The sequence below is a fragment of the Grammomys surdaster genome, unplaced genomic scaffold (assembly GCF_004785775.1).
Source record: "Grammomys surdaster isolate TR1022 unplaced genomic scaffold, NIH_TR_1.0 164, whole genome shotgun sequence".
In the NCBI taxonomy this organism is placed as follows: Eukaryota; Metazoa; Chordata; class Mammalia; order Rodentia; family Muridae; genus Grammomys; species Grammomys surdaster.
In genome coordinates, this window is record NW_021604612.1 from 6,068,252 (window position 1) to 6,084,512 (window position 16,261).

The 16,261-nt window shown below is 49.2% G+C and overlaps 1 protein-coding gene and 1 non-coding gene across 2 annotated transcripts in view; both read right to left on the reverse strand.

The window, feature by feature from the left end:
* The window catches only part of Fbxw8 (F-box and WD repeat domain containing 8), a 91,321-nt gene extending 76,206 nt beyond the window's left edge, over positions 1–15,115 (reverse strand). Inside the window, exons 1-2 of the mRNA XM_028765468.1 lie at positions 14,752–15,115; positions 2,512–2,616 (exon numbers count right to left, since the gene is read on the reverse strand). Coding sequence (XP_028621301.1) covers positions 2,512–2,616; positions 14,752–15,063 — 417 coding nt within the window. The 5' untranslated portion in view covers positions 15,064–15,115. The remainder of the gene's footprint in view (positions 1–2,511; positions 2,617–14,751) is intronic.
* On the reverse strand, positions 8,819–8,924 carry LOC114619671. Its single transcript, XR_003711205.1, has one exon. It is a non-coding gene; the product is annotated as a U6 spliceosomal RNA (small nuclear RNA).
* Positions 15,116–16,261: the final 1,146 nt, after the last annotated feature.

Below are 16,261 nucleotides of genomic sequence, written 5' to 3' on the forward strand. Positions count from 1 at the left end.
AGAGAGGGAGGGAGGGAGAGGGAGGGAAAGAGAGAGAAGGGGGAGAGAGAGGGAGGGAGAGAGAGGGAGTGAGAGGGAGGGAGAGGAAGGGAGAGGGAGAGAGAGGAAGGGAGAGGGAGGGAAGAAGGGAGGGAGGGAGGAAGAGAGCGAGCGCAGAGGGTTCCCATAAAGTGGCAGGTCCCCATTCCACAGAAGGACGTTCTCCCTGCTGCAAAAGCAAACACAACACTGCTTATATTTATTACTTTGTGGTTTACTTTAAGGATGATAGAAACCAAGCCAATCCTACCAATGACGGGCCGAGGATTGTTGTCTTAGTGTAAAAACTGTTAAAGCCCGGCTTCCGTCACAGCCCACTGCATCACTGTGCCAGGAAGAGGCTCTGGCTAAGAATAGCTTCCACGCTTCCATGTTACACACACTGACACACACATGCACATAAATTCATGTGCACGTAAACAGTCACACTGACTCACATGTACACACACACTGGAGCCAAATGGACACACTGGGAAGCCTTCCAGTGGGATCCAGACTAGTGTGCTACAAATTAAGTAATTCACGCCTGCAGGATAACTTCCAGCAGAGCCCGTCTCTCCTGAAGTGCAGCCCCGCTGTACCACAGGGCCCTCTCCTACCTGACCCCATCGTGCCCTGGTACATTCTTTGGACAGATGACAGCGTACTTGATTAGAGTATCAATATGAAAGCGTTGTTTCTTCAACAGGAGCCATGCCCAAGAAAGTAAGTGCAGGGCAGAGCTGGCAACAGACAGTCCAGGGCTCCGGCCCTGGCACCGGGCTGATCTCGCTCTGCCCGCATTCTCCACTCCTGGGTGCAGAGCCAATGTGTGAGCTAGAAGACAAGTTCTCAGGAGGAGAGACGAGCTCACGGCACTCTTCACTCTTCCGTCCACTCCGGGTGTCACGGTGGCTTCCCTGACACTATCATTTCCTATGGACACACTGCAGCAACAAGGCATGCTGGACCTCCACTTAAGCACACTGCTGCGAGCACACACCAAAGGCGCCCAGCGTCTCCAAGTAACTGCCGAAGCAGGTACTGCTGGGCGGTGCTTACTGTGAATAGGCTGTTGGGTGCTGGCATGTACTGAGTGCGTGTGCTGTATCCACTGAGACGTGACACACTCCTTGACTTCCATGCTAGCCATGGGGACCACAGACAGAACCACACCCACTGAACCATTCCTATTTCTGCACTGATGGCTTTAAACCCAGGGCCTCATGCTAAGCGAGCAGTCTAACACTGAGTTACGTCATTAGTCAAATGCAACTGTGTTTCTCTCTGGTGGTGGCACTAGGGATCAGGCCTTGAGCACTCACTCAGATTTAAGGACATACAGATTTTGACAACTGGGAAAAAGAAAAAAGGAAAAAAGGTAATTTAATCACGTTTGTGGCCAAAAAGATGAGAGCAATTTTAGGGGCATAAACCCCAGCCTCCCCAGTGTATGCCTGGTCAAAAATATGAACCACTGCGGACCCCAGATCTCCATGGTATCCTGTTGCAGAGCACTGTCCACTGAGCTGACAACAGTCACCATCATCAGGGCAGCTGCGACCACTGGCAGGGTCCTGATTCGACCTACTGACCTCCCTCAGAGACAGTGGGGTGGGGACGGTCACTGGACCCTCACTGGAGAGTCCTGCTCCCCACGCACCTCCCAGCCATGAGTATGTAATTCCGCCCACACGGGGAGTCTCCAGAGAGCGGGAGTATTAACTGTGGGGGAATACTGAAGTGGGGGCTGCTCCATCTATGCAGCTGGGGTGCACATCCATGTTGGGGTAAGGCTTTCTGGTGTGGAGCTTTGGGGTCCTCTTGACTTTACAGGTCTGACTCATCCATGCTCTGTAAGGAAGCCCAACAGACTCACACGCTCCCTGGGCAACACTGGGTGCAATTGCACTTTGGCTTGTCATTGGTGCCCTGATATTTGTTTATGTCTCCTCAGGGAGAGTTTCCACAACACCCGCACACATATCCAAGCTAGCCAATGTTCCACTCTACAGGCACACGCTCAGAGTAGCATGACATGAACAATGCGCCTGGGCAGTTCCCTCAACGTGTGTCCCTTCTCAGTCACTTCAGGAGTGGGGGTTCTGCTATGTAAAGGGTAATTTAGACTATTTGTCTAAAACATGACTTCACCAATCTGTCTCTGGGCTGACCTGACCCTCAGCTGCCACCCTAATGACTAGTGTGATTTAAGGGCCACATCTCTGTACTAATACATGTGATGTATTAACACAGGATAGCTCACTGCAGGCAGAGCCCAGGGTTTCAGCCATAACTCAGCCTTGGTACAGAAAACGATCACCAGAAGACAGGAGTCAGGTGGGGATGTGAACAAGTGCCTGAAGCTCACGGCTGCTGTGCTTGCTTCTGTCAGTTCTGTCAGCTGTGTGATTCTGCAGACCCACTGTTCATGGGGCTCCCCGCATTTGGTCAGAGCTGCAGACCCCGGGACATGTGTCAGCGAGAGCTTACCTGAGCACACAGACCCAGCTCTTTTCTGTTCAGATACTGAAATATATTGATCGCCAGTTCGTAAGGCAGATGGACATCAAAGAAGGGCACATCATCCATTTCATTCTGTGGAGAAAGAGAGAAGTTGTGTAGCGTGAGGCTGAGAGCAGCTTGCACTGCTAGGTCTTTCCATCACTGGATATTCTTGCTGGTGACCACAGCTGGGGCTGTTTCAAGGGACAGAACCTGAAGAAATGGGGTCTCTAGCCCCCAACATCCACCCTCCTTTCAGTCACCGTGAAATCCATGTGACTATTTCCCATAATGCACCAGGAAGAAGCATAAATGCTATGGGATTGGGTGAATGGATGCAAAGGTGTGGCAGAAGCCTCCTGACTTGTAAGGGAAGATGCTGAGGCAGCAGGTGCCCAAGAAAGCTGGCCTGATTCCCAAAGGCCAGGCAAACCTCCTCAACACTCAGGGTGGAGGAATACTGACCAGGTCACTAACATGTTTTTGTGGGGAAAGAGCAGGGTGGAGGCTCCTCAGCTGGAGGGGAGGCCCACCTCTCCTCAGGAGAGGAGCTCATGCTGGTTAACCTGAGCTAGCCAGTACAAACAAAGCTGTTCTCCAGTGTTGTTTAGTAATGCACAGTAACAAGAGCTTGCCTGCCCTAGGGTAAGCAATCAGAGATGAGGTAAGAGCTTCAGCTGAAAGATAAGGTCAAGCGGATCCCAGCATACAAAGGAAGCCAAGAGGGATGGGGAGAGGCCAAGTGTGGCATGGCCGCCTCCAGGCCCACCTGCCAGCCACTGGGGTGCTGCTTCTCTGCTACTAAGCTTGAGAAGGAAGCTCATGTCTAGTAAGCTCTGGCTGACATCGCTGACTTGCAGGCTGGAAGGAAGTTGCTAACTCACTGCTCACTATGAGTTTCCACAGTGTGAGGTAGCTACTTCAGAAAACAGTCTCTGTTGCACCAAGGAGTGTGCGCACTGCTCAGACTCCCCCAAGACTGAGTGTAAGGGATGCTGGAGAGTCGTGACAGTACTCATCTAGGAGTCCCAGCACTGAAGCAGACTCTAGAGCCTTAGAGAAAACTGCATGTTTGGCTGCAAAACCAGTAAGGCTCTCCCGGGAAAGGATGCTGTCAGGTCTCTACGGACAAGGAGGAACAGAATGTTCACTCAGTGGAAGGATGCTGGCCGTGCAGAAAAACAGGAAAAAGTCTGCAAGGATAATTGGAAGGCATGAGTCCTGCCTAAGACAACAGTTTCGAGGACTCATGTCAGGCAAGGTCCTTGCCTAATGGCTACGTTAACTCACCGGTGAAGAGTACCACAGACAGCTAGATGCAACTGGAGACATCTCAAGCCCCTGTGGGAGTCACTGCTGGCCTGTGGCCTAGCAGGCACATGTAAGGTAAGAGGCTATTATTCACAAAGCCACCCTGGATGGCCTCCTGCCTTTTCCTCTACATTATTGTATCTGCCCACATGGTAAAGAAACAAGAGGAAAAGTCTCTTTATCCTCACACAGGCAAAGTTAACTAACGCAGGTGAAGCTAAGCGAGACAGGATGAGGGAGGGGAGGCGTGCTCTGTCACGCTGTGGGCTTCTTATGGTGGGCCACACTACAGACTGGCCTTGAGATGAACACAGAATGCCATCTTTAGCTTTTATTCTGGGCAGAAGTCACAGCCTCCCAACAAATGCCTATTTTGTTGGCATACTTCCCATGCTCAACAAGGAAGACAGTCCCGCTGTGAAAGGCCTGCAGAGCCCGGGTGCCAGCTCCTTTCTCTTCCTCATGCTACAGACCTCCCCATCATCTTAAGCCTGCCTGTTGGTGGCTCACTGCCCCATAACTCACCCCACTGTAAGCAGACAGTGCTAGCAGTGACAGGAGGACTCAAGAGCAAGGCTAAGTCCACACAGTGGAGGACCCACACACCACACAAAGTAGCATCGCCAACTCTAAAGGGCACCTAACCGCTCGGAAGGTTTGCTGTGCTGCACGGGGAGAGAGAATCCAGGATGCAGTGACCACCAGCACTGTTAGGGTCACTGCACCAACAGTTAGACAGACTCTGTGCTGGGCCACTTGTAAGATCTGGAGGCCAGCCACTGTTTCTAGGCTGAACTGTAAGAATGTAAACAACACTGCAGAGCTAACTTTTTCTTTTAAATCACCATTCTTAGGATCGCCTCTAAACTATAGAATGACTGACGATGTCAATTCAAAACAGCCTAAGGCCCCTCCCCTGCTTCTGTGAGGCTGAGCTTCCGTGTTCTACCACTGGTTGGGGAATGGCAGGAGGGAAAGGTGACCAGTCACCAAAGAGGCACCCGCAGCTCATGACCCACACACAACCATGGTCAGGAGATCACACACTAACTTCCATGTGATGCTCCCTCTGGCCCGAGGGGCTGCCACACAAAAGTGCCATTCATTTCAAGGGTCTGCACTGAGGACAAGGCCACTTGCCTCACTCCTGACCTGAGTGGCCAACCCACTAAAGCCATATGTGAGTCTACACCTGAGAGAGAGCTGACTCCATTAAGTCCAGCCTTCCCCCAGTCAACCAGTGAGCCCATGTGATCCTGTGCGGAACACAGGCAACCCCAAGAGTTCTTAGTGCACAGCTGCAGAGAAGAAACTACCTTCCAACATTCACTGAACATGGCGGTCTATGAGCATGCAGGGGAAGAGAGAGATGCTACTCTAACCTCCAATGGAGGACATGGGCCCATAAGCGTCAGCATGTTGTGATGTTTGGCCACGTGGGAAACACCTTACCAGAGGCTACATTACAAGTTTGGTCAACCCTGTGGCAGGACCTGACGCTACCCTGACCCAAGCTGTGGCTCAGCAACCACTCCATGCACTTAGCTGCCGCAGAAGTGTCCTATGATGACACAAAGCCACTCCTCCCTCGGTGCAGAGAATATGCAGACACTGCTTGTATTTGTGTGTGAAAAAAGCCCTTTGATACCAAGGACGCTGTCTGGCTGCCACCTAGGCCCCTGGAGCACATCATCAGCCAGCAGTTACAAGCCATACCAGGACAAGCCAGTGACAGACAACATGAATATTCTCAGGAAAGAACAGCATAGGCAAGGTGACACTCTAAGAACATCAGCTGACAAAAGGTGGCAGCGGAGCTCTCCAATCTCAAGCACTAGACAAAAGAAAGCACCTTGCTGGTGAGGATGTGCTTTCTGGCTTTCACTATGGTGCCAAGAACAAGTCTCTGCCTCTCAGTGACTCTCACTCTGACACTGAAATCACATGTGGCATTGTTTTAATGTTCAGGGCACCTCCTAGAACTAGTGCCCAAAATTCCATGGGCAGGGCTTACAAGATCTTTCTCAGGGACGCTTTGTGTGAGTTACATGTTGAGAACCACAACCCTAAATCATGGGGAGATAGAAAAATCCAGAGAGAAATCAGACAAAGGGGCTGTGTTATGGTTAAGGTCAGTGCATACTGGATTTTCCCAAAGTCTATTGGCCTCACTCCAAAAAACCACTGAGACAAATTGTGACGAGATCTGTCCCCAGAGAGGCTGACGTCCTTGTGTTCTACTATAAGTCTAACTCCATAAATGGACAGCCTTTGTACCATCGTGTTAGAAACTTAATCTGCCTTCTCCTGTTCAACAGAAGAGGAATAATTAAAATTACTCAGACCAAATCAGTGCAGGGGGAAGAACCTGACTCCAAGATGCACTTCTAAACACATATCTCTGGGGCAACTGCCACTCGGGCGCTCTCCTGAGATGGTGCCTAAACAGATCTGTGGGGCTGCTTCTGCTGACCCTGGGATGAAGAGACCTGCTGTCTGCACAGCTTATCTCAACCCCCCACACTGCACAGTCCCAACGCAGGGATGAATGGCATCCAGTTTCACTTGTGGCTTGAGAAAGTAAGCTGGTAGACTGGGGACAGGCTCAGACACTGTCAATATAGACCCCCATTCTGTCTTGAAATACCTTCCCCTGCAGAAGCAAACAGGAATGTCAGAGTGCATCAGATACCAACAGAGGCAGCAGGGGAGCTAACACCACAGACTTCTTCTGAAGTCCCTACATATCGGTACAGGAGGCATACCACCCAGCTTAAATTAACGTATGTGCAAAACATTGTGAATTCAGGGACATGCCTACTGCTGGGGGAAGGGAGGTGCTATTAGCAAATGTAGGAGAAACGGCCTCTATATTGAAAGAGGTAAATCTTTTATGGAGATAAGTCATCGCATATAAAACAGAATAAATACAGGAGATGGTCCCCGAGGTACCCAGGCCTCATTAGTAAGTCAGCTATTTAGAGCTTAGGAATCCTTTCTCTTGCCATAAAGAGAGGTTAAGTTCCTAAGCATCGCACAAAGAGCTGATTTATCTCTTTGCATCGAACGTAATCCCAAGCCCAGCTACGAGGGCAAGCAGAAGTAGTCAATCAAGCCATGGACTGCCCACGGAGACAACTGCCTCCTACAGAAGCTAACCTGCCCAGTACCTTGCACACTGCCCATGCCTGGGAGACACCTGAGATTTATTCATTTAGAACTGGTTTCAAAACTGTGAGGTTCACTCTCATTCCTCACCTGCTGGTGATCTCCCAGGAAATATCTGCAACTCTTTCCAAACACGTGAGCCTATCCTGACAGTGTCTGAGCCTGTCCCCGGTCTACCAGCTTACTTTCTCAAGCCACAAGTGAAACTGGACGCCATGTATCCCCGTGGTGGGACTGCGCGGTATGGGGGATGGAGATAAGCCGTGCAGACAGCAGGTCTCTCCATCCCAGGGTCAGCAGAAGGGAGGTAGGAAGGGCAGCTATGAACGTGAGGACTCCCAGGAGGCTGGGTGTGGCAAACAGGCCAGCCTCTGCTCTCAGAGCCCAGCTGAGTCGAAGCTGGGATGGGAGATGCAGGATCTGGGCTGGACAGAAGGCAGGAGAGGTGCTCCAGGAAGAGGGCTCAGCTCAGGAAGCGCTGGACCATGCATGTGAACTGTTTGGTAAGTGACAGCACAGCCCACCATCAGCGTCTGCTGCAGACACTGTGGAGCTTGATGTGATAACAAGCGTGCGAGGGTTCCTAAGACAAGACAATTTTAACAACTGCAGGGCTGCAAATTAAGGGGATGATGATGATGATGATGATGATGATAATAATAATAATAATAATAGAATTGTAGGGGCTGGAGAGGGGACTCCATGGTTAAGAGCAGTTACAGCACCCATGTCACATAGCTCACAACCCCCCACACTCCAGCTCCAGGGAATCCGGTGCCTCTACTGGCACCATACACAGATTGACATATAGATACATACATCATTTAAAATAACTAACAATTCCAAGCATTAAACTAAGTGCAGGGTAGGACCTATGTGACCACTCAGCTTGCATAACCATGAAGCCACTGGCACCAGAGGCTCTGCCAGCTCCTCCCCCAGTCCTCTGCAAGCAGCTTGGCCTTCCAGAAAGCCTTGCAGGATAGCACTAGGTAAGACTGAGCCCTCTCCTTGAAGACACTCTCCACTCTGCCTAGGGTTTCTTCTCTCCAGAGCACTTGTTTGCCCGGTGAGTATCTACTCAAATCGGTCAGACTCTGCCTTGTTCACTGCTGTATCCTCAGAACTTAGAATAATGTCTGGTGTTAACAAGCCACTTAACGAATAGTGTGGACTGAGGAGAAGATGGATGGATGGATGGATGGATGGATGGATGGATGGATGGATGGATGGATAAGAGGGCGGATGGACAGATGGATGGATAGATGGATGAACAAAACCCATACCTCTTCAAGGAGCAGAACCTTCAAGTAAAGACATTCAAATTTGCTTTAGTAAATACACACACAGATCATGGGAAAAGGCCCCCAAGCAAAGACCTGGTAGTTCAGGAATAACTTTTTTACACTAATTCCTTTATTTCATCCCAGAATAAAAGCATAAACATACTTATTTTGATTTTAAAATCAAAACAAAGGTTTAACAGAGTTTTTGAATTGAGGAGAAATCCAGAGCCTTAGCTCCCAGCACTGTGCACAGCATTCCCTCTGTAGCTCATGGGACATTAATCTCTGGTAATACTGGAGAGAATAAGTGGGGTAGCCATTTTGGTCTCTCAGTGTTTCTCAGATTAACCGTGTGTCCTTCTTCCTTCACATTTCAGCTATGAGGAAATGTGTGTCTCCATCACAGCTCAATGAAAGGGTTTTTCTTTAAGTGTGACATTTCTAACACAATCTTCAAATGTCACTATCTAATTTACTAATAACTAGAGATGCCAGAGAGAAACACAACCTTCTCATGCTTTACTTCAAAAAACAATAAGGATTGCTTCAAGAATTAGCATGTCATCCTAGCACGGGGCTATGCTAATCTTCTCAGTACTGTACCAACTTCACTCCACATGCTGGCCAAGCAAGCACGCCGAGTAACATCTTTACATGAATGTCACTGATAAGAACATTGTAGTTAGAAGAGAAATCTGGGCTGAGGGGATTAGAGCTAACACAGTAGATGGAATTAAACTGAGCCATAGTAGGAAGGTAAAGGACAGCAGAGGCAGGGGAGTCACTCCAGCTTAGTTGACCAACGAGTTAAGCACACCAGGAGACACAGCTAGCCAGCGGTGTGGTCTGAATATGAGTTGGGCAGATCCAGAGCCCACCAGGGCAGCTGGCTTGCCTCCATTAACATCATTCTAACAGTCAAGAAGCTGGAGAGGCCAGAGTAGAGTCCACGCTGGACACTGCTGACAACCCAGCTCTAGCTCAACAATGAGTGCACACCTGCTGGATGAACAGGAGTGGGCACTGGACACAGGTCTGGACCACTGGCAATCAGTAACTGCTCGAGATTGCTCAGCTGACCCAGTCTGGACCACTAAGAACAAGCTTCCACTGCCCACCACAGAACAGATGCTGTGTTCTCCAAGCGCTGCTGTGCTGGCACAACATAAGGCTGCAGCTGCTAGCTGTCCTCTCCTGAAGAGAGAGACAGCAGGGACAACCTCCTGTGGGGAAAGCCAGCAGACAAGCAGGACTGAGGCATGAGGTCCCAGCTGGGTGACACCACTGCCCAGAGTGAGCACCACCTACTGGACACTTCCATGGACCCAAACACATGGGTCAACAGATCCCAGTGGGGGTTTTTAGGCCAGTTTGAGCAGGGCATCTGTGTCTTTGTGGGTCAGATGTGATCAACCACCTCAATAAAATTCCACCAAGCAACTGCAGTCACGAACTGCACTAAAGAAGCATAAGCATAAGTGAAATGCCACCACTGTCCACAAGGAACCTGGATTTGGAGGGGGCATGAAAGACAGTACCTACTGCCCCTGGAATTCAAACCAGGGCCTACCATCCCTTGCACTGGCCCACCAGAACCTGCCAACTGCCAGTATGGGTATTCACCAGCCACTCCCATAAGCAAGCCGGCCGAGTGCTGCTATCAAAAGGTTCTTGTAAGAAGGCAAGACTGAACAGAAGGCCCCTCTCTCACCGTTTCACTTCAGCTGTGCTTATTCGTCACAGGTTCTGACCTATATCCAGTCAAAGACGCTCTGCTGCAGCTATGCCCAGTGAACGGCCTCTGTTCTCTTGGTTGCTCTCACACTACTGATACTGCAGTGGAGACAGCACCAAAAAACGTGACAGCGGCTGGAATGTAGCTCAATTAGAGGAGCCCTGAGTTCAACCCACAGTACAAGAAAACATATTCCCCACACTGGGGGAGGTAGAGGCTGAAAAATCGGAAATCCAAGTTCACCCTCAGCTGCAGCATGTTCAAGACCAGCCTGGGCTACAGGAGCCCCTGTCTCAAACAGGAGGTCTTAGTGTGACACGGCCAGGAGACAAGAATGAGTTTCAGGTTTGCACACTTCTGCCTTGGCTGCATCGGGGCACTCAGGGGAACCCCACCTTCCTTTCCAGGAGTTACTCCTTCTAGAAACTCTGGGAGAAGCACAGGGTAACCAGATCCTGCCAGATAGAGCTCACCTTGCAGTGCTGGCACACTTAAACCACTGCTGCTTTTGCTTTATTCCGTACCAACAGGTGGAAATGGGAAGTCTGTGGGGTAGACTGCTGGAACTATGACCTGCATGCTCACAACCCTGGGATTCCACTGCTAAGCAAACAACCAGGAGAAACATGTACGTATCCCAAGGGTCAGACCAAATGTTCCTGGCAGTGTTATGCCCAAACCATCTAACCATCTACTCAAAGTTATCTCGTTGTTGGACAACTTGTCCACCAGGCTCTGCACAAGAACCCAGGCTAGAGTAAAGCTGCCTGACGCCACTGCAGAGGCGTCCAAAGTGGAGTGAGTGGTCAGGCCCTGTGGATGAGAGCACAGTGAGGAGCACGGTGCAGACAGGCTAGGAACTTAGTCCTGTGATCAGCTGTTTCGGATGTGTGTGCACACACTCTAGAGAAGGTGTCAAGCTGTGCAGTTAAGATCTATACATTTCAAAATACGACTAATAAAATATCCAAAGACAATTCCACTGAAAGAACACAACCCTAACATGTATCATATTAAAAAATTAAAAACAAAACCAACCAAACAAACAAACAATAAAATCAAAACCCACTTCTTCCCAACACAGCAGCCACATCTTAGATCCCAGAACTGGCAGGAAGATTTCTGAGTCAGAAGCCAGCCTGGTCTACATAGTGACACCTGTGTGGTGGTTTGAATGAGAATGGCCCCCATAGGCTCATCTATTTGAATGCTTGCTCCCCAGTTAGAAGAACTGTTTGGGAAGGATTAGGTTTTCTAGGAGGAGAGGGTGGGCTCTAGGGTCTCAAAAGCCCCCAAGCCCACAGTCGCTTCTCTGTCAACAGATCCAAAGGATGTAAAGCTCTCAGTTACTGCTCCAGAACCATGCCTGTCAGCTTTCCACCAGGATTACAGACCAAACCTCCAAAGCTGTAAGCAAGCCACCAACTAAATGCTTTCTTTTATAAGAGATGCCTTGTCACAGTGTCTTTTTCACAGAAAGAGAACTAAGATACCCTGGGTTTTTGTTGTTGTTTAAAAAAAAAAAAACCTCCTTGAAAAAAACCTCCTTGATGTAATGTGTACTTTGACCAGTGACCATGACGGAACATAGAATGGTTTTATTCAGATCATGTATAAACTTTGTTTAAGAAAAAAAAAAAAAAAAAAAAAACCAAACTGAACAGTTGGAAAGAACACCCTACACTCCCCACCCTGTTTACTATTTAATTCTGGTTGCCACTATAAATGAATCTTCACAAAGCTGTCTGGTAAGACATGGAACAAAGTTCCTGATGAACTAGCCAAGACCCCAACCCCTGCTCAGTTGACCTCTGACCCCACGTACTGTGGAGCTCACATTTATACTGCCACAGGGATCCGAGGGTTTTTAATAAACATTACTGCCATCTCTTAGACTGAAGAGACAGGATGAGTTTACTGTCCTTTAAAACTCAAGCTACCTTCCCCCTGTTCAGCTACCAGAACAGTCTGAAAACGGCCATGGGAGAGGTTGTTGGGAATGATGAAGAGATTCTCTTTGAAGCCCTGGACAGCCAGCTCCAAGCTAGCACCGTGATCACAGCATTCAGGAGGGGGAGGTGATAAAAAGCTCCAGGCCAGGGATGGGAAAATGGCTCAGTCAGTAAAGCACTTGCCTTACAAGTGTAAGGACTCAGTTTAGACCCCTAAGACCCATGTAAAAAGCCAAGCACGATGACATAAACGCCTGAGATGCCAGAGAAGGTGAGGAGAGAGAAGAAACAGATCTCCAGAAGTTCAAGGGACAGCTAGCTTGGGCTTTATGACAAAGCTCCAGGCCAAATAATGTGGGGGTGCCTGAGAGTCAACATCTGGAGCTGTCATCTGATCTTCACATGCAGGCTGACCACACAGACATCTACAGGATCCCTCCCTCCCTCCGTGTGTCTGTCTCTGTCTCTCTCTTGTCTCTCTCTCTCTCTCTCTCTCTCTCCCCCTCCCTCCCCCCCTCTCTCTCTCTCACTCACACACACACACACACACACACACACACACACACACTCTCTCTCTCTCTCACACACACACACACACACAGAGGGAGGGGGGCGCATAAAGAGAGCCAGAGTCTGATGCCCATCTAAGCTCCAGGACACCCTAATGGTTAGGAGCAGAGCCAGCTCATCCAAGGGTCCCAAATTCCGTCCCTAACACTCATGTCAGGTGTCTCAACCTCTGTAACTCCAGCTGCCTGAGTACATAATGACCTACTGCCTCTTTATCTGTACAGCAGTTGGCTGCTGCTCAAAAGAAACCTTAGCAGTACCTAACGTGGTGCTTCCGAAAAGGAGCCTACTATCATTCAACCCTGGCACAGGACACAGGGAAGGCTCTTGCCAACTCCATATGAAACTTAAGATTCTGGTATGCCCTGGAGCTTCCTCCTAGCTCCCTTCCACTTTAGGACACTTTATCTCTGACTTTGGGATGCTGCCTGAATGTGAGGCCCGGAAAGTCTTGTGTATAGGATATAGGTTCTATCTTCGTCAAGCTTTCTAACTGCTGTGATAAACACCATGACTGTAAACAAGTTGAGGGATGAAATGGGTTTCTTGGGCTTATACTTCCATATCATAGTCCATCACTGCAGAACAGGACAGGAACTCGGGGGGCAGGAGCTGCTGCAGAGGCCATGGAGGGGTGCTGGTCACTGGCTTCCTTCGCCTGCTCCCTTCTGAAACCCAGAACGACCAGCCCGCAGGTGTCTCCACCCACAGTGAACTATCCCCTCCCCCACCAATCCCTAATTAAGAAAATGCCCTGCAGGTTTGCCTACAGTGCAAGCCTATGGAGGTATTTTCTCAGTTGAGGCTCCCTCCTTTCCAGTGACTGTAGCTTGGGTCAAGCTGACATAAAACTAGCCAGCACAGGGTCCAAAAGATGCTACACAGCTGATAGTATCTAAACCCCCACAGGTTCTCAGTCATTAGACGTGGAGCTACTTCCCTGGACTGCTGGTTAGCAGGTCTGGAAGGACTCAGGAACTTACACAACACCAAGGCCTGGGGGGTTTGGGAGGGCAGGGGAACTCAAGCTAAAGTTAAAGTGAAGTTAAAACACAGGAATCCAAATTCAATCCCCACAACTTCTCAGTTGGGTAATCCTGAGCAAACTGGAAAAAAAAAATGTCTTGGGAGTCCCTTCATATGTTTAAAAAAAAAAAAAAGGTTATCTACCTCATATTATGGCCATTTTAGAATCAAGGCAGAGCACCAGACACTTGTTTAAAAGAAAGATGGCCTTAAAATTCAAAATAGAAGCTACTGGTGTCATTTAAATAAAACTTTCCATAGCATAAAATTAACCATTTTTTTTAAATTATGTGTCTGTGTGGGGTGGGGGAAAGCCAGACACATTAAATCTCCTGAAACTGCAGCGACAGGAGGTCATGAGCCACCTGGCATGGGTACTAGAAACCCAATTCCAGAAGAACATGTTGTGCTCTTAACTACTGAGCCATCTCTCCAGCTCTATCCCATTATCTCTCCAAACAACTTCCACTTGCAGAAAAGGATTCCCTACTGAACTGTAGACATTTTCTTTGCACTTGGTTTGAGTGAAACCATGAAATCCTTCGGTTCAGACCTAACTCTTAACCTGGAAGGCATGGATGTGTGTCAGGGGATCTTGTTTTGATTCTCCCAACTTGGTAAAAGAAGCTGGAGAAAAGCTTCCTGATTCTCTTGAGCGACCCATGCCCTCCAAAGGCTAAGAGCCTCCCTAAAAATACTGACCAAAGGTTTCTTCTTCGCCATAGTCCTTTCGTTTCTTCTGATTTATGTTTTTTTTTAAAAAAAATTAAGTAACATGTTACGTTATGAAAAATCAAAGAATACAGAGAAAATGAACATTAATTCCGCCCTCTGCTTTTTCTTGACCTTCCACTCCAACCTTTCTTACGAGTTTAAGACGTTTCTAGAGCAAGATTTCTCAAACTCACGCGTAGTTCTATATGGGCGGATTCTCTGGTGAGGCGGGGAGAGGGTATCCTGAACATTCGTGTTTACGAGCATTCCTCTACCCTCTTGTAAGCCCAAGAGCGCGCACACACCTACTGTCATACCCCAAAATGTTTACAGACAAAGCAGCCAGAGGAGAACCACTGCTTCCAGGGACTCCCTAGGTGTCGTAGGTGCAGGGCCCCTGCTGTGCCCGCGTCCGCAACCCCATAGGGTGGGCCACAGAGAAAGTTATCTTGCCCCGGCCACTCACCAAGTCGCGGATGAGCTGGTCCACCAGCGGCTCGGGCTCCGCGGCCTCGCGGTCCGGGGGTGAGCGCGAACGACTGGACGCATCTTTCCTGTCGGCCCTGCCGGGCCTAGGCGCCGGGGGTCGGCCCGCGCCCTCCAGCAGACCCTGCGCCAGCCCCAGGTACCCCGAGGCCGGCTCGCCGCGCGCTCCCGCCTCGGGCCTCCGCGGTCGCCGCTCCCCAGCCTCGAGTCTCCGCCGTCGCCTCAGCGCCTGCGACTGCGCCAACTCCTCCTGCCAGCGCCGGCGGAACTCCTCCAGGTTATGGTCGTCCATGCTTGCCGCTCCCAGGCCTACGCGTCACCCAGGGGCTGCCAGCTGTAGACGGACTGTCCATACGCCGGAAGTGTCCGTAGTCGGCCAGAGACTTCCGGGACCGCGGCTCTTAGGTTCCGGGCAGCCACGCCCCTCCGCTCTGCCGTCTCTTGTTTTTGCCACCTTTGTACCAAGCATGCACTTTTCTTTCCTGCAGCAAACCTGATTTTAAATGGCTGCTTTATACATATTGCAAAGGTAGCGTTTTTTAATGTAATGGGTTTTTATTGCATTTATTTATTTATTTATTTAGTGTGCGTGTGTGTGTGTGTGTGTGTATAGGTCAGAGAACGACTTGGGGAGTCAGTTCTTGACTTCCTTCCGCCAAGTGGGTCACAGGGATCGAACTCAAGTCATCAGGCCCTGCAGAAAACACTCTTTTTTTTTTTTTTTTTTTTTTTTTTGCAGAGCCAGCCCAACCTGAAGTAAACCTGCAAATCTACACACACCACACCCAAATAAACATCTCTGCCTTCTTCAAATTTACATTCAAATATCTTTTTAATGATTTAAAGAGGCAAATATCTTTTTAATGTGAATGTCTGAATCCACGGAAAAGGTTATATAGAAAATTAAGAAATAAGGTCAGGTAACAAAATGATCGGCAGAGGGAGGAGACAATTAGTGATTAAGGATAGTCATGAAAGCCTCTCTAAGGAAATGCCGTTTAAGCTACTAGCTGATAAACAGGAAAACAAACAAACAAACAAACAAAAACAGCCATGGAAAATCAGCAGAGATTTCCAGAAGGACTACAAGTCCAAAGGCAGTATAGTGGGAAAGGATCTGTGAAAGAACGTTCTGGAAAGAACCCCCACCTCCCACCAAACCTTCTGCAAGGCTGCTTAACTCATCAGAACTGCAGTCACTGTGGGGAGGTTGGAATGTTGCAGGTCCAGAGTATAATTATGGTTTGTCTTGGGCCATCATTAGCGCTCCCTGTTAATTGTTCTGTTCCCACCTCTGTGTCAAACCTAGCGCCCCTGTGTCTGTCAGGAGAAACCTTTTGCTTATATTAGCTTCATCATCTCCTATCTTCCAGCAACCCAAAAGTTCAGAATGTCACCAGAGAGTGCCTGAGGCCTACAACAGCCACCTTGCTGTAACTGCCCACTTGATATTTCCACCAATGTATTTTAAACTGGTCTTGAGATAGATA